The sequence below is a fragment of the Salarias fasciatus genome, chromosome 2 (genome assembly GCF_902148845.1).
Source record: "Salarias fasciatus chromosome 2, fSalaFa1.1, whole genome shotgun sequence".
Lineage (NCBI taxonomy): Eukaryota > Metazoa > Chordata > Actinopteri > Blenniiformes > Blenniidae > Salarias > Salarias fasciatus.
Window position 1 is genome coordinate 31920095 of NC_043746.1, and position 25986 is coordinate 31946080.

General features: G+C 45.9%; 1 protein-coding gene and 3 non-coding genes across 4 annotated transcripts; 3 read left to right on the forward strand and 1 right to left on the reverse strand.

The window, feature by feature from the left end:
• Window positions 1-2988: 2988 nt before the first annotated feature.
• Window positions 2989-4120, forward strand: LOC115396942 (gastrula zinc finger protein XlCGF57.1-like). The gene is made up of 3 exons (XM_030103033.1): window positions 2989-3006; window positions 3456-3510; window positions 3687-4120. The coding sequence occupies exons 1-3, from the start codon at window positions 2989-2991 to the stop codon at window positions 4118-4120; spliced, it is 507 nt and encodes a 168-aa protein (XP_029958893.1).
• Window positions 4121-20047: 15927 nt separating this feature from the next.
• Window positions 20048-20129, reverse strand: trnal-aag (transfer RNA leucine (anticodon AAG)). Its single transcript has one exon. It is a non-coding gene; the product is annotated as a tRNA-Leu (tRNA).
• Window positions 20130-20843: 714 nt separating this feature from the next.
• Window positions 20844-20916, forward strand: trnav-cac (transfer RNA valine (anticodon CAC)). Its single transcript has one exon. It is a non-coding gene; the product is annotated as a tRNA-Val (tRNA).
• A 1275-nt stretch (window positions 20917-22191) lies between these two features.
• On the forward strand, window positions 22192-22263 carry trnat-cgu (transfer RNA threonine (anticodon CGU)). Its single transcript has one exon. It is a non-coding gene; the product is annotated as a tRNA-Thr (tRNA).
• The last annotated feature ends 3723 nt before the right edge of the window (window positions 22264-25986 follow it).

Here is a 25986-nt window from a genome sequence, read left to right on the forward strand (position 1 = left end):
TAGGCCGATAAAATCATGCTTTCACTAAAACCCGGTAAAAGCAGACCCTGCAGACTGGAACGTAGCTTAGAGAGGAGGGGCTCCAGGGAGAGCGCATAGAGCATCCCAGACAGAGCACAGCCCTGCTGACACCTCTGCACACCCTAAAAGGAGCACACAGACTGCCGTTGATCTTCAGCACACTCTCAATGTCCCTGTACAGCACCTGGATCTTAGCTATGAAACCATCGCTGAACCCAGAACTTTCCATGACCCTCCAAAGGAAGCTGTGTTCAACTCGGTCAAAAGCCTTTTCCTGATCTACTGAAATCAGACCAGCATCCATGTCCAAAGAACTAGAGACTTCCAAAACGTCCCGAATCAGGTGGACGTTGTCCACCATGGACCTGCCGGGGACACAGTAGGTCTGATCCCGGTGGATGACCTGCTCCATAGCCCTCCCCAGCCTGGAGGCCAAGACCTTGGACAGGAGTTTGTAATCCACACAGAGGAGGACACGGGGCGCCAGTTCTTGATGTCCTGCAGGTTCCCCTTCTTGGGGAGCAGCGTGAGCACTGCTCTCCTGCAGGACACTGGCAAGGAACCAGAGGCCAGACACTCGTTGTGGACGTCCAGGACATCCCTACCCAGGATGTCCCAGAACGCCTTGTAGAACTCGGCGGTGAGCCCGTCGATCCCAGGAGACCTGCCCGTTGGCATCGCCTGCAGTGCTGCTCGCAGCTCCTGCATGTCCAGGCAGGCCTCCAGTTCAGTGTTGGTCTCCTCAGAGACTTGATGCAGTCCCCTCAGGAACCCCTCCAGGAGCTCCTGCTCCTCCTTGAACTCACTCCTGTACAGGGAGGAGTAAAAGCCCACCACCGTCTGAGAGCAGTGCATGGATCACTCTCCCCTGTCCGGCCTTTTTCTCCAGGCTAAAGAAGAAGCTAGAGGGAGCATCCATCCCTGTGATGGTCTGGTACCGAGACAGAACCAGTGCGCCCTGCACTTTAACGTTCAGCAGGTCGGCTAAAGCCATTTTTTCCTTTTGAGGTTTTCAAAGTCACCTCAATTTCCTGTGGACTCACTTAAATGTTCCAGTTGTGCTGCTGACTCAGGAGTTTGATCTGCGTCTTACCGTGGTCCCACCACTGCCTCAGACTGCTAAAATCTCCCTTCCTCTGTCTAAAACCCTCCCAAAAAAACATTAAAGCCTCCCTAAAACTTCTATCAAAGGTTAAAACAGAGTTAAAATGCCAGTAAGCGCTCCCTCTCTAATAAAAATGCTCCTTACAAGTAGACAATGATCAGTAAAACCAACCGGTAAAATATCACACCTCCTAAAAACATTAAAATGATGCTTAAAACAATAAATACGATCCAGCCTGGCTGAGGCGACCCTGCTCTCTCTACAGTGGGACCAGGTGTACTGCCGACAGTCAGGATGATCCTTCTCCAGACGTCCACAACGCCCTGAGAGTGGACCAGCTGCTTTAAGACGTGCTGAGAGGCTGGATGAGGCTCTGCATGGTCCAGATCTAAAGTTGCGTCTTCCGTGCAGTAAAAATCCCCCCCACAAACAAATAGTCCTCCAACCCACACCCACTTACCACCTCAGACAGTTTGAGGAAAAACTGCTTTCATCTCTGCGCCAGCTGATGGGGCATAAATGTTAATAAATACAAGTTTAAAATGGTGGAACTGAGCTTTGACTTAAAGCAGCCTCCCCTGTACACAATGCTGGACCTCCAGGGAGTCGGGGTTAAAAGCCCTGGAGAAGAGGAGGCCCACTCCTCCACTGAGAGGAGTAAGGTGGCTTAAGATGGCCTCCCCCCTCCATTCCCTCCTCCATTCAGCCTCAATGCTAAAATCACTGTGCATTTCTTGAAGGAACAGGAGTGTGGCTGTCTCATAGACTGACTGTCTTTTCCTCAGATCTCTGGCTCCATTTATGTTTAAAACGCCCAGCTTAAAAACATCCATGGTAAATGAGATGTCTAAAACCAGGATAAGAACAAATTAATTAATTAAAAAACACTTGGCTGCCACCTTCATCATTTATTGTTTCCTTGCTTTTGCCACAAGTTTCTTTAAACGATAACACTCTTGATCAGTGAGGCCAGAGTCCTGCCTGTTACTCATATGCAGCCTGGCTGAAAAAAATAAAAAAACTCAAATCAGAAAAATGATCCCCCACCTTCACCCTGTGCTGATTTTTGGTCTGGTGTAAGAATGTCTTGATTTTATCTGCGCTGTACGGTGAACTGTTTTTCTGTGAGCTGCTAAAAAAGACATCACTGCTGTCTGATACATACTCACTGTCACTGTCTGACCCCCACCCCTCCACACAACTTTTCTTTGCATCTGCATTTTTGTCTTCTTTCTTTCTTTTGCCCGGTTTAACTCTGTCCACTCTATCCTCCTCCATCTCTTCCTCCTCCACCTGTTCAGCCCACGACGAGCTCCTGCCTGCCTCTCCTCCTTTCTCGTCCACCACCTTTCCTCCCTGCTCCTTTTCCACTTGCACCTCCTCCACCTGTTCCTCCATCGCTGTCTCTCCCTGTTCCTCCTCCACCACTGTCTCACCCTGATCCTGCTCCACCCATCCCTCCACCTCACCAGCACCGGGTCCCGTAGAACCCGGCCCCGCCGAGCCCGACTCCGCTGAACCAGATGGAGCCGACACAGCCGGGCAGGCCCTGATCGTGTGTCCCTCCTGTCCACAGCTGAAACACTTCATGCCAGCTGAGCTCGCGAAAACCACGTAGTCATAATCATTTACTCTCACGCGGAATCGGAGGTTGAGCTCCGGAGCTATTTATGATACTCAATAATTGAGTGTCATAAATACGTGTCTTCTGTGACACACAGCGTTCTTGAGCAGCTGAGACTTACAGGACCACCCGGACAGCCGGCTGAGACAGCGGCTGGACCGGGACGAACCTGTCTGCAACAGTAATGCCCGACTCAACCACAGCGTGAGCCTACTCCACCTGGTCCAGGAAGATCACCATGGCGCTGTTCATCCTCGTGACCAACTTGACGTTATCGTAGCCCATTTTTTTCCCCCACAGCCAGGGCCACGTCCTCCACGCTGCAGGGGAACTGGGCCACAACCCGAAGCCCTTGTTTGCTGACACATCCTGACACAATTCCAGTCCACATGGTCCTTAATAATTAAATGTACCATACAGCCTTGTGGAGGACTTGAGCCTCATCACCTCATACCAGGTATCATGGTAAACAGTTGATAGAACGTTGAGCTGATATGAGAGAAGATGATTGAATCTTTCACAGAGAAAAAGTTGATCCTAAATACTTAACCATTCATCTACCAGCTGTTCAGCAGCAAAAGCAGCACATCAAGCTATTATGTAATAATTTACTTGAGTTCCAGTGTTGTTGTTTTTTTGTTTTTTTTTTAAAGCCGGGACCGTGGAATTAATCTCACTGACTTCTGCACTTTTTTGTCCCTCCAGAACTTCAACAGGATCATGACTGGGGAGAGTATCAGGTCTTTAAGCAGGAATCAAGGTACTGTCTCGAGCAAGGAGAGCCAGAACCTCAACAGATAAAAGAGGAACAGGAAGAGCCAGGACTTCTACAGTTTAAAGAGGACCACGAGGAATCAGAACCTCCACAGATCAATGTGGAACAAGAAGAATCAGGTCAAGGTTCCAGTCAACAGAGTAATTTGTTGGTTCTCGTAGGAAATCACACAGGTGAGAAGCCGAATTCTTGTGAAACTTGTGGAAAAAGTTTCTCTAGAAAAAGTCATTTGCTGCGGCACATGAGAACTCACACAGGTGAGAAGCCAAATTCTTGTGAAACTTGTGGAAAAAGTTTCTCTAGAAAATGTCATTTGTTGTGCCACATGAGAATTCACACAGGTGAGAAACCATACTCTTGTCAAACATGTGGGAAAAGTTTCAGTCGACGCAGTAGTTTTTCCCGCCACTTGAGAACTCACACAGGTGAGAAGCCACATTCCTGTGAAACATGTGGAAAAAGTTTCATTTTAAAGGGTAATTTGTTGAGCCACATGAGAACTCACACTGGTGAGAAACCATACTCCTGTGTTACGTATGGAAAGAGTTTCAATCACCGTAGTAGTTTGTTTAGCCACATGAGAACTCACATATGAGAAGCCATATTCCTGTGAGACTTGGGGTCAGATTTTCTTCTTGTAGTTGATTGCTGCACCACACAAATTCTCACAGACAAAATCATGAAAGCCTTGGTGGGAAATCTCATTCAAGAAGAAAAACGTATGGCCAAAATCACAGGGCACATCATCTCAGTGTTCCATCCATCCATCCATCCATTTTCTTCCGCTTATCCGGGGCCGGGTCGCAGGGGCAGCAGTCTCAGCAGGGATGCCCAGACTTCCCTGTCCCCAGACACTTCCTCCAGCTCCTCTGGGAGGATCCCAAGGCGTTCCTAGGCCAGCCGAGAGACATAGTCTCTCCAGCGTGTCCTGGGTCTTCCCCAGGGTCTCCTCCCAGTGGGACATGCCCGGAACACCTCCCCAGGGAGGCATCCAAGAGGCATCCTAACCAGATGCCTGAGCCACCTCAGCTGGCCCCTCTCGATGTGGAGGAGTAGCGGCTCTACTCCGAGTTCCTGCCTGGTGACTGAGCTCCTCACCCTATTTCTAAGGGAGCGCCCAGCCACCCTACGGAGGAAGCTCATTTCAGCCGCTTGTATCCGGGATCTTGTCCTGTCGGTCATGACCCAAAGTTCATGACCATAGGTGAGGGTGGGAACGTAGATTGACCGGTAAATCGAGAGCTTTGCCTTTCGGCTCAGCTCCCTCTTCACCACAACGGACCGATACAACGACCGCATCACTGTGGCCGCTGCACCGATCCGCCTGTCAATCTCACGCTCCATCCGTCCCCCACTCGTGAACAAGACCCCAAGATACTTAAACTCCTCTACTTGGGCCAGAGTCTCTCCACTGACCTGGAGAGGGCAAGCCACCTTCTTCCGGTCGAGGACCATGGCCTCGGATTTGGAGGTGCTGATCCTCATCCCTGTCGCTTCACACTCGGCTGCGAACCGCCCCAGTGCATGCTGTAGATCCGGGTTCGATGAAGCCAACAGGACGACATCATCTGCAAAAAGCAGAGATGAAATCCTGTGGTCCCCGAACCGGACCCCCTCCGGCCCCTGGCTGCACCTAGAAATTCTGTCCATAAAGATTATAAACAGAACCGGTGACAAAGGGCAGCCCTTCCAGAGTCCAACATGCACCGGGAACAGGTCCGACTTACTGCCGGTAATGCGGACCAGACTCCTACTCCGGTCATACAGAGACCGGACGGCCCTTAACAAGGGGCCCCGGACTCTGTATTCCCGGAGCACCCCCCACAAGACACCACGAGGGACGCGGTCGAACGCCTTCTCCAAGTCCACAAAACACATGTGAACTGGTTGGGCGAACTCCCACGAACCCTCGAGCACCCTATGGAGGGTATAGAGCTGGTCCACTGTTCCACGACCAGGACGAAAACGCATTGTTCCTCCTGAATCCGAGGTTCGGCTATCGGTCGAATCCTCCTCTCCAGTACCCTGGAATAGACTTTCCCAGAGAGGCTGAGGAGTGTGATCCCCCTATAGTTGGAGTACACCCTCCTGTCCCCCTTTTTAAACAGGGGGACCACCATCCCAGTCTGCCAATCCAGAGGCACCGTCCCCGACTGCCACGCGATGTTGCAGAGACGTGTCAACCAAGACAGTCTCTGCACATCCAGAGACTTAAGATACTCAGGGCGAATCTCGTCCATCCCCGGTGCCTTGCCACCGAGGAGCTTACCAACCACCCCGGTGACTTCAGCTTGGGTGATGGACGAGTCCACCTCTGAGACCTCAGCCTCTGCTTCCTCCACGGAAGACGTGGCAACGGGATTGAGGAGGTCCTCGAAGTATTCCTTCCACCGTCCAACAATATCCCCAGTTGAGGTCAGCAGCTCCCCACCTCCACTGTAAACAGTGTTGGCAGAGACCTGCTTTCCCCTCCTGAGGCGCCGGACGGTTTGCCAGAATTTCTTCGAGGCCGACCGATAGTCCTCCTCCATGGCCTCCCCGAACTCCTCCCAGACCCGAGTTTTTGCCTCCACAACCACTCAGGCTGCAGTTCGCTTGGCCTGCCGGTACCTCTCAGCTGCTTCGGGAGTCCCATGAGCCAACAAGGCTCGATAGGACTCCTCCCTCAGCTTGACGGCAGCCCTTACTTCTGGTGTCCACCACCGGGTTCGGGGGTTGCCGCCACGACAGGCACCGGAGACCTTACGACCACAGCTCCGGGCAGCTGCTTCGACAATGGAGGTAGAGAACATGGTCCACTCGGACTCAATGTCCCCAGCCTCCCTCGGGACATGAGAGAAGCTCTCCCGGAGGTGGGAGTTGAAAATCCTTCTGACAGAGGGTTCCACCAGACGTTCCCAGCAGATCCTCACAACACGTTTGGGTCTGCCAAGTCTGTCCGGTTTCCTCCTCCGCCAGTGAATCCAACTCACCACCAGGTGGTGATTGGTCGACTGCTCTGCCCCTCTCTTCACCCGAGTGTCCAAAACACGCGGCCGAAGGTCAGATGACACGACCACAAAGTCGATCATCGACCTCCGACCTAGGGTATCCTGGTGCCAAGTGCACATATGGACACCCCTGTGCTCGAACATGGTGTTTGTTATGGACAAACTGTGACTAGCACAGAAGTCCAATAACAAAACACCACTCGGGTTCAGATCAGGGAGGCCGTGCAACCCAATCACCCCCCTCCAGGTCTCACTGTCGCTGCCCACGTGGGCATTGAAGTCCCCCAGTAGAACAATGGAGTCCCCAGTCGGAGCACTGTCCAGCACCCCTACCAGGGACTCCAAGAAGGCCGGGTACTCTACACTGCTGTTCGGCCCATAAGCCGAGACAACAGTGAGGCACCTATCCCCGACCCGAAGGCGCAGGGATGCGACCCTCTCGTTCACTGGGGTAAACTCCAACACATGGCGGCTGAGCTGTGGGGCTATAAGCAAACCCACACCAGCCCGCCGCCTCTCACCGCGGGCAACGCCAGAGAAGTGGAGAGTCCAGCCCTTCTCGAGAGGTTGGGTTCCAGAGCCCAGGCTATGTGTGGAGGTGAGCCCGACTATATCTAGCCAGTACCTCTCAACCTCCCTCACAAGCTCGGGCTCCTTCCCCGCCAACGAGGTGACATTCCATGTCCCTAGAGCTCGTCTCTGTGTCTGAGGATTGGGTCGCCGGGCACCTTGCCGTCGACTGCCACCCAACCCACACTGCACCCGGCCCCTAATGGTTCCCTCGGTGGGTGGTGGGTCCACCGGAGGTCAGGCCCATGTCACCCCTTCGGGCTGAGCCCGACCGGGCCCCGTGGGCAAAGGCCCGGCCACCAGGCGCTCGCTTACGAGCCCCAAACCCAGGCCTGGCTCCAGGGTGGGGCCCCGGCTGCGCCATACCGGGCGACGTAACGACCTTTGCTGTCTCTCTTCTCATAAGGGTTTTTGAACTGCTCTCAGTCTGACCCGTCACCCAGGACCTGTTTGCCATGGGAGACCCTACTGGGGGGCATAAAGCCCCCCGGCAACATAGCTCCTGGGATCATGCGGGCTCTCAAACTCCCCCACCACGTTAAGATGGCAGTTCTAGAGGGAGATCTCAGTGTTTGTTTTTCAAACATGAATGAGTCAGAATTTAACTTTTCACTGCTTTCACTCTATATTCTAAGTAAAAAAGAAAAATTGGCATTTTGCTTGCTGCCTTTGAAAATGTTATCAATCATACACGAGGCAAAAAACCAATACTGATTGAAAATGGCCAAAAACATCGCTGATTATACCACACCAAAAATGTCAGCGTGTCTGATGAGGAATATTTTGACTTGTGCGTCACAAACTTTGATTACAAACATCTCCAGACACCTGCACTGAAAAATCACCACTGTTGAATTAACTCTGTTTTTTCTTTTTTATTTATTTATTTATTTTTGTTAAAATCAACATTGTCCAGTTTTGATTTCTTAGCATGCTGGCACTCTGTAAAGTTCTACTACCTCTCCTCTCTGTTGACCAGTGTTAATATTGTGTTTATACTGAATTCTGTCTTATGAATGAAATTTAGAATTTGTGTATGTTGAAAAAAAATCTGGAATTATCAATCAATGCAGTGGTGAAAAACAGCTTTTTCCAGCTGCGACTGCTTTCAAAGTTAAAATCTTACTTGCCGGCCAGAGACTTTGAGAGAGTCACGCATATGTTCATTACAGCTCGCCTGGACTACTGTAACTCTCTATATTTTGGTTTAGACCAGGCGTCTATGGGAAGACTGCAGTTGGTCCAAAATGCTGCAGCTCGTCTGCTGACTGGAACCAAGCGTCACTCCATTCCTGGCCTCACTACACTGGCTCCCAGTTTTTTACAGGGTCCAGTTTAAAGTTCTCCTCATTGTGTTTAAATGCCTCAATGGCCTGGCTCCTGATTATCTGTGTGAGCTGCTGTCTGCTCACACTCCAACAAGAACCTTGAGGTCATCCTCCTAGCTATTACTGTGGCGGCCCCTCGGCTCTGGAACAGTCTCCCTCTGCATGTCAGAGCTGCACAGACACTTCAGCACTTTAAAACTTCATCAAAGACTTATCTTTTCTCTCTGGCGTTCGACGGGTTGAGCTGAGCATTCACTGTAGTCACTGTCTTTTAATCTTTTAATGGATGTTTTTCTTCCTTTTAATGTCATTTTATATTATTTTATTGTTGTATTTATATTGCTTTATTTTTTTTATTGTGAAGGACTTTGGGCTTTCAAGTTGAAAATGTGCTATACAAATAAATTTGACATTGACATTTGACATCAAACGTGCAGACACCTGTCCTACACACACCAGTCAGTATTCAGTGTTGATAAATGTTCAATTGTTCTTATTCAAAATTCTCATGCACTTTCTTAATCATTTGCTTTTAGAAACGCCTTAGATGAACCATATCTTCCGACTGCATGCCTCTTTCTAAAACATTTTTTTCCTTGCCTTTCATCATCATGGTAAAGAAGGTGAAAAACTCTCAGTCAATTAACTTGTTTCCTTTGCAATCCTAAATCCCCCTGCTGTGCCTGTTCAAACCCTGACTCCTCATCTTTGGTTGTGAAATGTCAAAAACCTTCACTGACAACCTGGCAGAGCTGTTGGACAAGAAATATAATAATTTCATGTTTTTTAGTGGGGGAAGTTAACATTGATCTTAAAAATCCAGGTGGATTGAATACAACAACTGAACTCTTGAATTCAATGCACAGTTTGGGTCTGTTCCCAGTAATATTCGAACCAACAAGAATCAAATCACACAGCACTGTTGCTCTTGATAACACCTTCAACAATGCAACAGACGTACAAATAGAGAGTGGAGTATTGATGACGGACATCAGTGATCCCATACCAATCTTCTTGGTCTATCAGAATTATCAATGTGTGATACAAAGGACAGAAAAATGATCAGGGGTACTTCAGCAAAAAACTCTGTAGGCCGTCGAAGAGGACCTGTACAAAAACAAAAAAACTGGGATTTGGTTTTTGTTCAAAATATAAATACAGCCTATGACACACTCATAGACATAATAATTAGTCTGTATAAAAACAAAAAGAAATAAAACTGTGAACTGAACATATTGAAAGAAGACGCAATGAATATTGTTAAAGATTGTGCATTGACCATATGGATATGATATTTATCAAAAATATAAACAAATTTATTACTGAATATGGCATGCCGTTCAGGAAATTAATCTTTGAAAATATTGATCGAAACCTCAAATACTCGTATATTGAATGAAGCTTGACTATATTGACTGAAACCTTGAATATATTGGTAGTTGTTAATATAGTCATGTCATCCATAAACATGCTTATTGGAGGAAGTCGGAGCCCAGTGTCCAATCGCTGACCTCCAGCCACTCACTTAATTGTTCGGATTAGGGGTGGGCGGTAGAAATGGTATAAACTGTATGCGATATAAATGTGGCCCACGGTAGGGATTTTGGTCATACCTCTCAACTGCGATAGCACATTACACCCACTAGATGGCAGTAATACAACTTTTAAGATGCCCGGTTCCCCGAAGAAAAATTACACAATAAACAGTGATGGTGGCGAGCAGTGGACAGACAGAGGAAGAGCTCAAGAAAAAGATTGGTGCAAAATCTATAACAGCGGTTGGCAACTGGCGGCCTGCGGGTTACTTTTGCCCCGTGAACAACAAGATGCCTCAGATCTGACAATCTGAGGCCGCTGTTTCACGGAGGCAGTAACACCGTCCATTAACCTGCTATCCAGCTCCTCCTAAACTGCCTTCATTACCTGTGGAACACCTTGAAACCCTCTGCATCAGTGAACAACCTGTGCCGTGCAGCTCCTGCTGCGTTCAGGGACACTTGCTAAAAGTAGCCTGCTGATAGACGCCACCAGTGTCTCAGTCAGCTAGTAGCTTAGCTGTTAGCTACCGATGAACTAGCTGGTTTTGAACGATTCCTTCGTGTTCCAACATAATCAAGTTGCCGACCCCTGATCTATAATCTGGTTTGGCTTCAAAGTAACTTGGCTTCTGTTATTTAATAGTTTAAAAACTACTTCCTGCTTCCATGCTTTTACCATGTGCTATGCTAACCATTAAGAAACTGCGATGCTGTAATTCATATGTCAAATTATACTGTGATATATATCGTCTACCACAGGGGTCACCAACCCTGTTCCTGGAGAGCCCCTATCCAGCATGTTTTCCTTCTTTCCGTGTTTCAACACACCTGCTGGCATCAACAGGCTCGTTACTGGGCTTTGCTCTTTGCTTGGTGATTAGAGAATAAATAGATTCAGGTGTGTTGAAGCAGGGAGAGAACTAAAACATGCTGGATAGGGGCTCTCCAGGAACAGGGTTGGTGACCCCTGGTACCATATAAGGTTCGAATTATACCGTGATATAAATTTAAGGCCATATCACCCACCCATCAGATGATGAGTTCCATCACCATGGTGAAGGCCAGTGGTGAGATGGTGCACCCCGCCATGATGCCTTTCTCCAGCAGCTGTCATCCAGTACAGTCATTCAGCATCGTCACACAGAACTCGGGGTCTTGAAAGTATGTCCTGGGCTCTTGGGCCTTGGGCTCTCGGCCCTGCCCGCCCCGGGCGTCCGGCGCCCGGGGTGGACCAGCTCCTGCCGGTCGTGGCTCCGCGGGGCCCGGGCCCGGCCGGGGCTTTCCTCTGCCCCGTTTCTGGACCGGAGCGTGGGCGTCTGCCTGGGGGGGCGACTTGGATCCGGGCTCTGTGATGACCGCCGGCTGTCTGGGCTCTGAGGGCCTCTCTGGCCTGCTTCTGGCCTTCTCAGAGGTCAGAGGTCATATATGCATGATCACTATCGCCATCACTGTCACCATCATATTCACATGATCACGTTGATCTTTAATCACTCTTCACATACTCGGTTACCTTGTCTTCTTGTGGTGGTTAGAATAATGGTGATTTGTAGTAGCCCTCTCTTGATGCACACCCCGAGTTTACTACGAGTTACGACTAGCTATATTCACAAAAAAAAAAAAAAAAGGGTTTGTGGTGTCCTTGCATTTCCTTCCTCCCCTACACCTCCTTTTATTTTTGTGGCCTGGTCTGTTCACTAATATGGTTCGGAAAAAAAAAAAAAAAAAAATGTATGTATGGTTCTGTAATTTTCTGTGTTGGTTGTCGGCTCTGTTTTGGTGTTGTCTAGATTGGGGGTTTGGGATTGTTCTCGGTTGCGTGTGATGCGTCGACAACACTGTTTTGTATTGTGACTTTGTACATAGGCTGTGCCCCCCCCCCCCCCGTTCTCCTTCTCTTTATCTTTCTCTCTTTCTGTCCCTGCTCTCTGAGCGTTTCCGTCCTGGTCCTGACCGACAGCCATGCCGGATGCCAGCTTTAAATAAAGGCAGCAGCAGGAGGAGACTCAGTCTCGTCCTGCTGCTAACATTAAAATCTGTTCGGATAGTAAAAGGCTACAATCATACAATATTGCATGCCCAGCTGCTGAACAGGACAAGGGGAAAAAAAAAAACTTCATATATCAACAAAAAGGTCAATATGTCAAACTTTTACTAAATAAATTTTACTTAGACCATCAAAAAAAAAAAAAAGAAAAAAGAAAGTATGTCTTCACCAGCCTTGTGTCTCTCCAGGACATGGAAAAACTTGTTTGCCTCCCAGAGCATCTCATGAGGGACCGAGCCAAAAGCATTTGCAAGGTCAAAGAATACAACATAGAGATTTTTCTTTTCCGTCTTGGCACTCTGAATCTGATGCCAGATGATATTGGCATGTTCCACACAGCCTGAGAAGCCTCTTATTGCTGTCTTCTGCACTGCGATATCGATTAGATTGTTGCTCTGTAGAAACGCAGAGAGCCGGTGGGCCACCATACCAAAGAATATCTTTCCCTCAACATTTAGGAGATTGATCTGCTGCAACTGACTTATGCTGGAGTTTTCTTCTTTGGGGATTAATATCCCCCTCTGCTCTTCGCCATGCTTTAAGCACTTTTCCCTTCTACAACACTACTCACATCAGTTTCCAGAGATGTGTCCAGAGGGGTGTTCTTACAGGTTGTAGGGGGATGCCATTTGGCCCTGGGACCAGTGCTGATCTTGCCTGCTTCACTGTGCTTACCTCCTCACTCCATGAGGGGGCTCCAGTTTCCATTTGGTATTGCGGTGGATGGATTGGTGGCATGTCATGAGGAATTGCGATCACCTTTTTTCATGTGAGTAGGTATTCTTCAGGTGCTTCTCCATCTTATTTATTTGGACCTGAAGGTTCCCACTCTTCTGCTGGTCCAAACCAGTTTTTAATGAATCTGTACGGATCCCTGTAAAAACCAGTCCTTGCTCGTTTCTTCCTCTTGTGTTGTTTTCTCAACCACTCAACTCTTCGCAACTTTGCCACTTGTTGTTTTAGCTCCACCCGCAGTGCTTCCAGCCCTCTCTTCTCCTCCTCCATTTCTTTATTTGTCTCCGTTCCTTCACAAGCTTTTCCAGTTGCCTCCCAGACTTGGGACTTTCAATAATGCAGAATCTGAGCAACATCACATAAAATGTGGTGTACCTCAGAGGTCGGTTCTTGGACCAAAACTATTTTATTTATATACCTGTGACTTTGTTATTGTATCCAGACTACTCAAATTTATTCTCTTTTCAGACGATTGACACTGTATTTTTTTTTGTGTGTGTGTGGATATTTTAACACAAGCAATGGAAGGATGTGAAAGAATAAAATAATGGTTTGATATAAATAAATTGTCACTAAATGAAAACACATTCATGATTTTTAGTAACAGAATGACATACCCTGATAGTTCAGTCAATAAAGATGGTACTGAAATGAACAAAGTGAGGGAACACAAAACAATACAAATGTTCTAAAACTCTCTGATTGATCCATACCTGACCTTCTGTGTTGAAGTTTGGGGGAAATTAACATCCAGTTAGTATTCGTGAGACAAAAAGAACCACTGGAATGATCGGTCGAAAACAGTGCAGAGATCCAACAAACTTATTACTCAACCAGTTAAAATTATTGGACTTTCAAAATATAGCAACAGCATGCTGTAAACTGTGTGTAAAGTTCAGAAAAAGACTTTACCCGTCAATGTTCCGAACAAATTTGCATAAAGAGAAAGTAACTACAACTTAAAAGTAACAGAGATCTGTGAGGGAACGCTACATTTCAGTAGAAGGGTAGATCATGAATAATCTAGATGATGAATTAAATGAATGTAACTCACATCAGATTCCAAAAATTGATCAAATCCAGGTTGTCATTGAAACAAGAAGAATCACTGTGATATGAAAGAAAGCTGTTCAGAGTGAGAGTGGCTGTACAGGCCACTCAGGTTTGAGTTTAGTTTTTTTTTTTTTTTTTTGCGATGTTTATTGAAATATATTGCTTTTGTTATTTGCCTTTTGTTTTTGATGTTTGAAGAATATGATTGTTTGAGAAAAAAGGTGCAGAGCAGATTATTTTCCTCTTTTGTCTGCCTTTCATTGAAACAACTGAAAATTTTGTTCTGTGTTGTCTGAACTGATTTGTTTTTATTTGTACAATAAATAAAACAAAAAGTATTTGATCCACAAGGCCAACTTCTTTGTTATTCTCATAAATTCCACAAATGACAAAAGTATTTACAATAATATTTATGATGGTGAAGACTGTCCTTAGCGCACAGTTGGTTTCTGTGTGTGTTTTGGTATTATCAGTGGTGGACTGAGGCCCAGCTTCATGCACTGCGTCTTGTCTATCAGGATCTCCGTGAACCGCCTGCAGGAGAGCTGGGATGATTGTGTTGAAGGCTGAAGTCCACAAACAGGATCCAGGCGTCGGATCATGGTTACACGCCACGTCAGAGATTTGTGATCTTCTTCTATTGCAGTTGTGCTAAATAACCACTAGAGGGCTTTGCCTCCATTGAAATCACTGATTACCTCCACCAAGGAGGTTATGTAATCACGTCGGTTTGTTGGTTTGTTGGTTGGTTGGTTGGTTGGTTGGTTGATTTGTTGGTTGGTTTGTTGGTTTGTTGGTTTGTTAGCAAGATTCCAGAAAAACTAATGGACGGATTGCAATGGAACTTTGTGGAAAGGTGGGTCTTGGGCTAACTTAGAATCCTTTCAATTTTGGTGATGATCCGGATCACTGTGTGGATCCAGGAATTTTTTAAAGGGTTCTGTATCATTGAGACATAGGGCAGTCTTTCACGTAGTTGGCCAGGCCCGCCGACAGGGGGCCTGTTTGGCATGCGCGCGCCGCACCGCATACATAATGTCATTTATGTGCTTCGATGTGCGCCTCGTCGGGCCAGTGTTGATTGTTGCTTGAGCGCTGCAGCACGTAGTGTGGTAAGAAACCTGGGATTTGTGAGCGTTCAACAGTGTTAGCATTCGGCTAGTGGCATTAGCATTTGGCTAGCGGTGCTAATGGCGGCCCGAACCTGTTTGTTGCTATTGCAGCGGCGTGGTGCATGGTGTCGATCTATTTTCAAGTGTTGCGCTTCAAAGATGAGAGTTCATATTCACTGTATGAGCATGTGACACTTTGTTTAGGTTTGAGAAGACTCGTGGATGCAGGGCTCAAACTGCACATGCCCAGTAGGCGCAAGGCATTCTGGGAAATGTAGGTTTTCATTGATTTCAGCCATCTTTGTTATTTAGATAGATGTTGCAAGCATTCTTTGCTTGAATAATGATTACATTCAAGTATTCAAGTATTGTGATGGCTTATTTTTTATTGTATTTCAGGTTTATGACCTGTGGTCATTTTGGTTGAATACACAAAAACAAATGACAAACACGAGTCATAATATAGTGTGCATCCTGTTATATATGGTGTTCTTATTGTTGTTGGTCACTGATTTGACCTGTGGCTGAGGTCAAATTCTAGTTGTGTCTGTAATGGATACAGCATGTGGCTCCAACAATGAAGCCACCAGGAAGTGTCAAAAAATTGCAACATCACAGTGTCCACCAGGGTCTGGCTCCAAAAAGGCTGTGATTCCATCGACTCCAATTCAAGATGAAACAACAATAAAATTAGATCAGCTGAGTTTCTGCAGCTCAGAGTTGTTTCCTGCGTTTCACCATCCGGAAGAGAGATCAGGTGGTCCCTCTGAAAATATATTCATATTGAATTTTTTCAGAGGCAGTGTTGTTGGCTGAGAATTGGTGTTGGAGTTTCTCAGAGTATACACGCTTAGCTCTGCTCACTTCCTGTCTTTGTCTCCACTCCTGAAAGCTGCCACTTTGTCTGACCTGAGCCGTGTGAGTTTTGCTGTGAACCAGGGTTTGTTGTAACTCACCCTGGTGCATGATGGGATACAGCTGTCCTCACAGGACTGGTAGCAGTCCTGAAAACATCTTTGCAGTCCAAACACGCCTGAAGACTCACTGCTTGGATTCTGCAGGGAATCGCCATGCAAAATATGCATAATGTGATGTGCTGGCCATGTGGTTCTAAATACCAGAAATTCAAACATCCTTATTGAGCAGACCAGGCAGTATGTATGGCTATATCTGAGATATCCAGATAAAAGGTACCTGTGTCCTTGGTAAGTGCCATGCCTTTAGCTCACTGGAGCATGTCAGTTGTGTTGGCACACTTTCCATCCAGAGGTCAGAATGAGTAATGTATACATGATGTCCTGTTGATACACAACACATTCCAGAAAGCCAGTTCAGCATGTTAGTGTGTCAGGACCAGAGCATGATTTTAGGTTCATGCTGGAGCTTCCTTGCATTGGGGTGCGTGGCTCATTGAACGGTAACAGCTTCACTCACTTCCATTTCCTCACTCACTAAATCTGACACTGCAGTAAGACGGGAAACTGTCATCACAGCATACAAACACAGCAAACGTTGCCCGAATCAGAGCACTCACCTCTATAATTGAAGATAAACTGCTTATAAAAGAACTTGCAAAAGAATGATTTTTGAACTATTTTTTGGTGGTTTTAACTTTTTACTATATTTTGACCTTTACTCTTTTTATCAGTTTTCGAGTATTTAGCAGTTTCGTCCCATTTCACCTGTAGCCTTTTCACCTTTATTGTTCATTTCAGCCCCATTTTTTTTCTGAAGAGAATTGAGTTTTTGTCGCGCATATTTCAGCAGATTTCATAATTGTTAGCTGTCTCTGGCCATTACTGATTCTTTTACCTGTGTTAGCTCTTCATCACAACTCCTCATTTTCTCTGCACATTTCAAAGCCGGGTACAGTGGGTGGTCAGTAAAAGTCAATGAATGAAACTATTTTTCTCTGATACTTTTCTTTACTTGGATTTAATCCTGGTTATTTCTACCAAGAGGAGACTTTGGAAACTCAACATTTGTCACTGGCCCAGTTTGGATGTTTTTCAATCCAGTTGAAAACAATTGTGTTAAATTCATCTGTTTCCATGGACGGCATACAAAGTGATTCACGATCAATCCTGGTTCACCAATGTGTTTTTATCTGCTGGATATCTGCTCAGTAATGTTCCAACATGTCATTGAGATGCTGCTCAAAGAGCGAGCGCTCCCCCGGCCGGAGTCCCGCCCCGCCAAGCAGCACATCCCAGTCTGTGCAGCGGGGCTCTGATCTGCCTGCCCATGTTTCGAATTAACTGGTTTCTGTGTTAACTTGTGATCAACAGATGTTTGAAAACCCGACGGAAACTTTTAGTCATGCTACGAACGTCGGTTTTCTACAGTTACAGTAAATTTATAACTTTAGAATCTTTTTTGAGTCTTATTTTAACATCAGCTGTTACAGCATGTGTTTAAAGAAATCCATCACTCGTTAACAAGGGAACCAGTTAATCCAAAACACCGGCGGTCTGCTGGTAGTCTACCATGGAGCTCTTTGAATAACTTGCTGTTAAGCTATTTGCAGCCATCTCTCCTCTCCATTGTTTGCTCCCTTGGAGTTTTGATTGAAAAAAGTGTTTCTCAACCATCGTCGAGTTTTTCTGCTCACTTTTTGACTTTCCTGCTTCCCGTTCATCACTACATGCAAGGGATTCATTTATTGAACTTATCATATTCACCTAACTCAGTACATCCAGAAATTATTATTTCGCTAGATGCAGAGAAGGCATTCGACCGTGTCGAATGGCAATATCTTCTTGCTGTTTTGGAAAGGTTTGCATTCGGCCCTTTATTCCTGTCATGGGTTAAAATATTGTACAACTCCCCAACAGCGGCAGTATGGACAAATAATATTGTATCAGACTACTTCCAACTCTACAGGTTATCAGGTAACACTTATCAGGTTATAAATTAAATTATTCAAAGGGCCTGCTTTTTCCAATAAAAAATCTGATACTGACTATTCCATTTTCCCATTTAAACTGGAAATGAATGAGTTCACATATTTAGGTGTTAAAGTCACTCGCTCGCTGGGGGCTTTGTACAATAAAAATTTCAGGCCATTGATAGACAAGATGACCCAGGATTTTAAAAATTGGTCGACTCTGCCCTTATCTTTGGTAGGCCGAATTACCATTGTAAAGATGACAGTCCTACCCCGGTTTCTCTGTCTCTTTCAGATGATCCCAGTATTCCTACCAAAGACAACATGTCAGCAGATAGATAGGTTAATTGCATCTTTTATTTTGAATAATTCAAATCCCAAGATAAAAGTAACATATTTAGAGTTGCCTAAGGTGGCAGGAGGTCTCGGACTGCCTAATTTCATGTTTTTATTATTGGGCTGCAAACTTTGTAAAACTCTCACATTGGGTGCATTCATATAAAAATGGACATGGCACAGAGTGGGCTCAGATGGAATCATTATGCTGGATCTCACCTCCTCCCTGCCATATAGCCACACAATTGAATTAGCAAACCCAGTGGTTAAAGAAACATTCAAAACATGGCTACAGTTTAGGAGACATTTTGAATTAAAACAGATCAGTTGCTTTTTCCCAGTCGCAAACAACCCTTTCTTCACTCCATCAGTACTGGACGGTGCTTTCCAGCACTGGCACAAGAACAAGCTAATTTTTTTTCTGGGATCTGTTCACAAAGGGTATATTCTCTCAATTTGAAACACTCAAAAAGACTTACAATCTAAATAGTTCCCACTTTTTCAGGCACCTCCAAATTCACAGCTTCGCTAAAAATCTAGTTCCCTCTTTCCCTCACTTACCACCCAATAGCCAATTAGACAACATCCGAGAACTGGGCCCCTTTGAGAAGAAACGCCTTTCAGTAGTTTATACTATGATCTAAGGTCAAAATCAGATATCATGGGAAAAAACTAAAACTGCTTGGGAAAGGGACTGAGGTGTTGTGCTTTCGGAGGAGGCGTGGCGGGACAGCCTTATACACATTCACACATTCTTGCTGTGTGTCCGGCATGGACTGATCCAGTTTAAGGTACTTCATCGTCTCCATTACTCAAAGGAAAAACTCTCAAAACTTTTTCCCTCCATAAACTCTGCCTGCCAGAGATGTGGCAATGTCCCAGCCTCAGTGGGACATATGCTTTGGACATGCCCCTCTCTAAACAGCTATTGGAGCAGTATGTGTTCTCCAATATCTGTAAAAAGACCATAGCTCCTGATTTCCACACAGCAATTTTTGGCATAGCACCCAAAACTGTGAACTTTCAAATTTGCAAGCAAATGCGTTGGCATTTGGTTCTCTGCTCGATCGCAGATTGATCCTGGAAGTCAAATAAATCCCCATCATTTCTACAGTGGGTGAAGGAGGTGCTTTTCTATTTACCCTTGGAGAAACTCAGATATAGTTTAGGTAAAAGGCGTAGAGACTTCTTTGAGATCTGGAGTCCTTTTATAGATTATGTTGGGAGCTCCCCATTACACTGAGTGTTCTGCCCACTACATGTATAGTTTCTATTGAACTGTTTAGACATAACTGTCTAATGTTTAAAGATGCAACATCTCAAGTGACTTTATCTGTTTCTGTGACCCTGTCTGTCCATTTTTTTTTTTCCAAGAGCCGTGTCGGGGTGTGGGTGGGGGGTTTTGACATTAATATTTGCATTGAGATTGATTATTTGTATGTTGTATGTTTGTTTATAATGAAAAGTTGAAAATAAAAGTACAAAAAAAAAAGTGCAGTTGGAAAGCTAGCCAATCCAAATGAAGATTCTCAGCTTCCCCCCACCACAGAGACTCGAGTTGTGGGCTTTCCTGACGTGAAAGCAGCTGAAAACTCCAGGTTGCATTGGAGTTTTTACGTACATATTTCATCCCTGAGTTGGAGGGCTGTTTGTTCAAAGGTGGAGCGTCCACTCCGATCGGGAGTGGAGTCTGATCAGCCTGCTGACAGGCCATCTTGTCTGGTGCAGGTGTCCCAAAGTACATAGATGGGCTTTTTCTTGGAAACGTCAAAACCCAAGTGATTCCAGGTTGTCTTGTGCCATTGTTGAAGCAGATAAGTCCTAGGTGATCTCTGAAAGTGATCCAGGGTTTGCCATTCCTGTGACACACCAGAGAGGCTTGGCTGACTGCTTCAATCAGTATCAGGGAGCCTCGACAGGCTTCTGGACTGGCAGTGGTGGGATTCGAACCCACGCCTCCTGAGAGACTGGAACCTTAATCCAGTGCCTTGGACCGCTTGGCCACACTACCTGTCTGCCCCAAGAATCAATGGCCATCCAACACGGAAGAGGCAAACGGCCAAGGCTGAGAGAACAAAGAAGGCCTGATCTTTCATTGGCGCAGGGACCGAGAAGTGTGTGAGCCAAGAGAGTCGGCTGTAGCAGAGGATGGTTTCGATCCATCGGCCTCTGGGTTATGGGCCCAGCACGCTCCCGCTGCGCCACTCTGCTCAACGACAAGGACATTTGAGAGCAACAGTAAAACGTGCAGTAAGCAGTTGTCGGATGGCTGTGTTGCTTCCAGCTGATGAGTCTGGGAGGCCACTATGCTTCTCAACTGTCAAATGGTCACTCCATGGGTGTGTGGTTGAATGACACCTGTTGCTCTTGTCATGTAAAGTATCACAGAGATTTAACCCCACCCCCAGTTCAACCAAAGTGGCCAAGCTCAGCTGTTGTCAATGGATGGGTGACTGAATTTTGCGGAGGGAAGAACAGAGTGGATTGCCTGGGCTCCCCGACTCCTCACTGGTGGAGATTTCACTCAAACAGGAATTGTTCTACCTGCTTTCAGTTGGAAGCATCACAGCCATCCAACTTCCTCAACATGGTCAACCCATGGATGTTGTGCGATCCAGATGTCCTCAATGTCCTCAAATCAATGTGATCTCCAAAGCTGAAAACACAGTCATGGTTGTAAGCCAAGTCAAACGTGTCCACACTGTCATGTGTCACTTGCAGAAGAGTTTCCGTGGTGTAGCGGTCATCACGTTCGTCTCACACACGAAAGGTCCCCTGTTCGACCCAGGGCGGAAACATGTGCATCAGTGCCACTTGTGTTTTGGTTGATGGCATTTGCCTCCGATCTATTGGGCTTTAAAGGAGGTCAGATGAGAAACTATATATATATTACGGAAAAACAAAGCAAATCCAACAATAGACGCTGTCCAGTAACAGCCTGCTGTAATGGCACAGCTGATCAATTAGTAGCACTAATAATGGGAAATGGGGAGAGAAGGGCAACATGGAGAGAGTGTGGATTACAACTGATTGAGGAGCACAGATTGCGGGATTTCAGCACCATGGACAGCGCCATGAATTCATCACCCACCTGCTGGATATTCCAGCCACAGATTAGCTAGTTCAGCACCATGGTCAGCACTGTGGACTTTACCAATGATTTGCTCAAACTGGGGTCAGATAATGGTAAATAAGTCAAGCAGACTTAAACCAACGGGGTGGAAAACGAAGGATAGAAGATCAATGACATTCAGCGATGATGGATGGACAACCAACAAATGTACAAACAACATGTGTGGCTTATTGTTCATGCCATAACCAAGTCGACATGGCAGTCCACAACACAGCCAGCTATGAAAACAATCAGTGGTGGCCGGTGGCGAGGGGTGGCGGCGGGAGCACTTGTTTTGTCTGCCTACACCGAGAGTGGCGGGTGACATTAGTTCACTTCCGCATTGGCGGGAGCGCTCGTTTCCACACCTGCGCATGGAAACGGTGGGCAGTGTTGAAGAAACCAGTTTATTGAAAATAATCGTGGCCTACCTGTTGTGTTGTTTGGAATGCACCTGGAATGCGCGGGTGTGGAAACGAGCGCTCCCGCCAATGTGGAAGTGAACTAACGCCACCCGCCACTCCTGGTGTAGGTGGACAATACAAGCGCTCCCGCCACTGCCCCTCGCCACCGGCTGCCACTGAAAACAATGCTATTTAAAACATTTAACACCAGACAGTTAGCATCTACGACAAGCTTATCCTATGTCATCACGAATATTGAATATGGAACAACTTACTGACGATGTTTTCATCCAATAATGGAGAGTTTGAGACCAATCCAGCAAAAATTCCACTGCAGCAACCACGAAATATTCAGTGTCCAAAATGCCTACTATAAGAAAACTCCAGCTGATTGAACATGACAGTCTCTATTTCTGAACTATATGCAGTAATGTGGCTTCTTATCTTATAACACCATCTTTCTGTCCTTCATCCTCTCAAAAATCATCTGGCAAATGAGAAATTGTTCATGGGCCTATTTTGGTCCACAGGCTGATGATTGTCATATATTTATCTGTGGCTTGGTGGCCAAGTGGTAAGGCGTTGGTCTCGTAAACCAAAGATCATGGGTTCAATTCCCATCCATGCCTTAGAAAATAAGCTGATATTTTCATGTCTACAGTAATATTATCAGTGTATCCACCTGGGGTCTGTTGTATTGAAGTCGCACTGACTGATCCAGACTCATCCAATTCTAAACTAGAGGGTTCAGCATTTTTTGGATGCACAGAAGACCAATCCAGGATGAGAACACACAGATTCATCAAGCTGGTGAAACCAATCCTGGATCAGTGCACACCTGTGATTCATTAAACAGACGTTCAAGATCAATTACAGAATCACAGTCACCATGACAACCAGAGTGGCGTGCTTCATTCCACCAGAACAGGAAGTTCTCCTGGAGGCAGACGAGGAGCTCGGTTCTCCCTCTTCTTCTGTGTTGACTGGTTTTTGTGTCGAACTCTGACTGAGATAGGGATGAGATGGAATTAATCCTGGAACTTAATCTCCATGGTAAGTTATCTCAAAACATGTCCCACTTTCCCCAATCCCAGTTTTGTCACTCTTGTAACCCAAAAGTTCTGGATTCAATCCCAGGACAGCAAGATCTCAGGTTCAATTCCCAAAGCCAGTTTCTCCTTCTGGTGAACAATTCAGAGCAGGTCTGGAGTGATGTTTTCAAAAAGATTCAAGATTCAAGAGGGTTCTACAAACATTTTGATCTGGTAGTAATGTGGTGTGGTGGCCAAGTGGTAAGGCGTTGGTCTCGTAAACCAAAGATCATGGGTTCAACCATCATCATGGGTCCATACCTCAGAAGGGAGAATGTTCTGTGTTACATCACATGTTGCTATCAATTCGACAAATCTCTTCAATTAATAACAGAGGAACATTACAGTTGGAGCTGCGAGTGTCTGGATGCATTTCACTTTTTTCTTTATGCATCCCGCAGTTGTAACAGAGTTCCAAGTGATCTGAGTGAGTGGAATCTAAATCCTAACAATATCCCATAATTATTTTCCCTCATTTCCCCCCAAGCTGCCGCTTATGGACATTTTCTCTCAGAAGTAAACTGTTCCTCACTGACACCCTCCCGTTCTGTCTGAAACTCTCGGAGTTTAAATTTACTTTACACCATCTCAGAAGCTGAGATGGCGTTCCTCTTCGCAGTGATGTGCAAATCTGTCCCTCTTGGTTTTGAGATAGAAGCTGATGGACTGAAAATGAAGTGTGCTGTCAAACATTACTTGAACAGACAGCACCATCTGGTGGCTGTGAAAGTGTGTCCCTGAAAGCAGCACGGTGCTCTCACAGCACCACAGCTCAATCACTGACTCAGAGCTTTTCAAACAGGTAATGGAGGCAGTTCTGGAGGAGCTGAATACAAGTCTGGTAACGATGCTACTGCTTCTGTCAATCAGGAGCCTCAGATCTTTGACCTCATCTAATTATTGAAATATCATGGGTTCAACCCCCATCCCTGCCTCAGACGGGGAGCTGTTCATGACTGAAGATGGCCCTAACTCCACAAGTGAAATGAGTGTCACTCATAATAAAATTCTTCATGGTCAAAGAAGTATTGCTTTGCACACATATTCTCTAAAATATAGACACAATATGAAATCAATGAGTCTTCAGTCCTTATCAATACCAACATGACAGCTCAACAAGCTCAAGACATCACCAGATCATCTTCTCCCAATCCACACTGACATTGACAAGCAGCAACACCAAAAGCATATGACTGCCCAACAGCAGCACCAACCTGATCCAGAGAGAGGAAACAACAGAACCAGCACTCACCCATCACTTAGTGAAGACATCCATCCTGTGATCCTTGATCAATCGCTCTTTCACATCCTCCTGAAATGCCACACAAGGCCTTGTTGTTAGTTAGTTAGTCAGCCCATCCATTTTTGGATATCCATCCTCTTAGAATTTCAGTATTGTCTGCAAACGGGTCCACAGTTGTATCTGCCGGTCCATTCCTCACGCAGCGGCCCACGAACCAATCAGTAAAGCTCATCTGGAAGATCCACCTCAGAAACCTCAGCTGTCTGTCAACAACACATCGGAATCTGATTGGCTGATGATAGTGTCACTCAACTACACAACTCAATAGGTGCGTTCACGATTTCAAAGCCAGAAGCAGACGGGGCTAGACGAAGTACAGTTATAAGTCTACCTCCAACTCGGACAGCCCTATGGTTCTCCATGTTTGTGTTTCTCATGACTCCCACCGTGGGGGGTGTTTATTTATGCAAATGAAGCGTGTTATCATTGATGACGAGTGGGCTCGGGTCCAATCCCCTGCCTGTATGAAACAGAGAGGTGGGCCAGGTAGCCGAGGTGAGTTGCTCTTGAGCAGCTCACAGCGGCTCCTCTGGGACCGATCTCGTTTGCGTCTCACGAGTTTCCGATGCCCTACATAGGTCCTACGTATCAGTGACGCCGGGCCAAATCTGAGCGGGGCGGCTCAAAAGTCTTAAAAGTCTGCCTCTGGCTTTCTCACGTCGAATGCACCTAATATTCGCCTCCAGCTTGGATCCACAGCAGCTGGTGAACCTACAGCTGACCCCTGACCCCTACAAATATAACCATTCTTTTTCTGGATAAAGTTGCAAACTGAACAAATATATGACTCCAGGTACATTTCAGAAAGACTTCTTGATTATGGAGAAGAAAAGTTGTCATTTTTGACCCTTCTAGCCCTGGCTAGCTAGAACAGGGCTGTCCACGAACAGGGTTGGAGAGAATTGTTTGATTACTTTGGTTTATGTATACTGAGAAATAGCTGTACGTTGTCGAGGTGTCTCCATAGCAACCCATACCCACTTATGGGTCAGTGTGAACTGAACGCGGAGGGGGACAGGCCAAACTACACACACATACATGGACTCACAAACTGATAGTCTCACACCTGCACTCACGACGTATCCATACCACCACCCAACCGCCTCCCTCACCCTTCTGCTGACGAACAGTGGGGATGACCTGGTGCGCTGAGAAAGCCGCGACGACTGATCTGCTGAACTGATGCAACTGTCTTATGTCTTTGCTATTTGTGTGCGGTTTTTTTGTTTTTGTTTTTGTTTTTTTTTTTTGTATTTTTATTGGTCCCTCATACTAACTTTGCTTCCCCTGGGAAGCACAGTCTGTAATGATGTACCTTTTTTAAAAAAATAAAACAAAACAAATCAAACAAAAAAAAATTTAAATAACAAAGATAACCAGCCTATAACACATTAATGGGTTACTCTTTATAAAAATAAACCAAACATTTAACTCAACACTCAGAATTTGCAACTCATAAAATGAGTTACCACAATAACTAAAAATAACCCAGCATTTTTTAGTGTGTGGACTCAAACAGGGATGTGAGGCAGGAGAGCTTCACTGCCTCATAGTGAAAACCAGGGACCCTTTGACACAACATTTCAACTGAAAACAGATAATTTTTGTGTTTTCCTTTCACTAAAGTGCCACGTTCACACAGGAACTTTCAGAAAGGTTGACCGGAACACAGAAATGGCAGCGACACTGAAAATTATGTAGTTTTCAGGTTTGACCATGAGGGGGTGGTGTTGTTCTCTTTATAAATGAAACCACAAACACATCCAAGCTACCATGAAATCTATTCCAGAAGTGACCCATGAGGTCCAAAATGTAACAGAGTCAGTAACAGCATTCTGACCACAGACAGGTGAGGTGAAAACACTCTGATGTCTCTTCATCACGACTCCTGCTAGTCCAGATCGGAAGTGGAAGGCAGGAGTCAAACAATCAGCCTACAGAGAAGAATATAAAAGTTG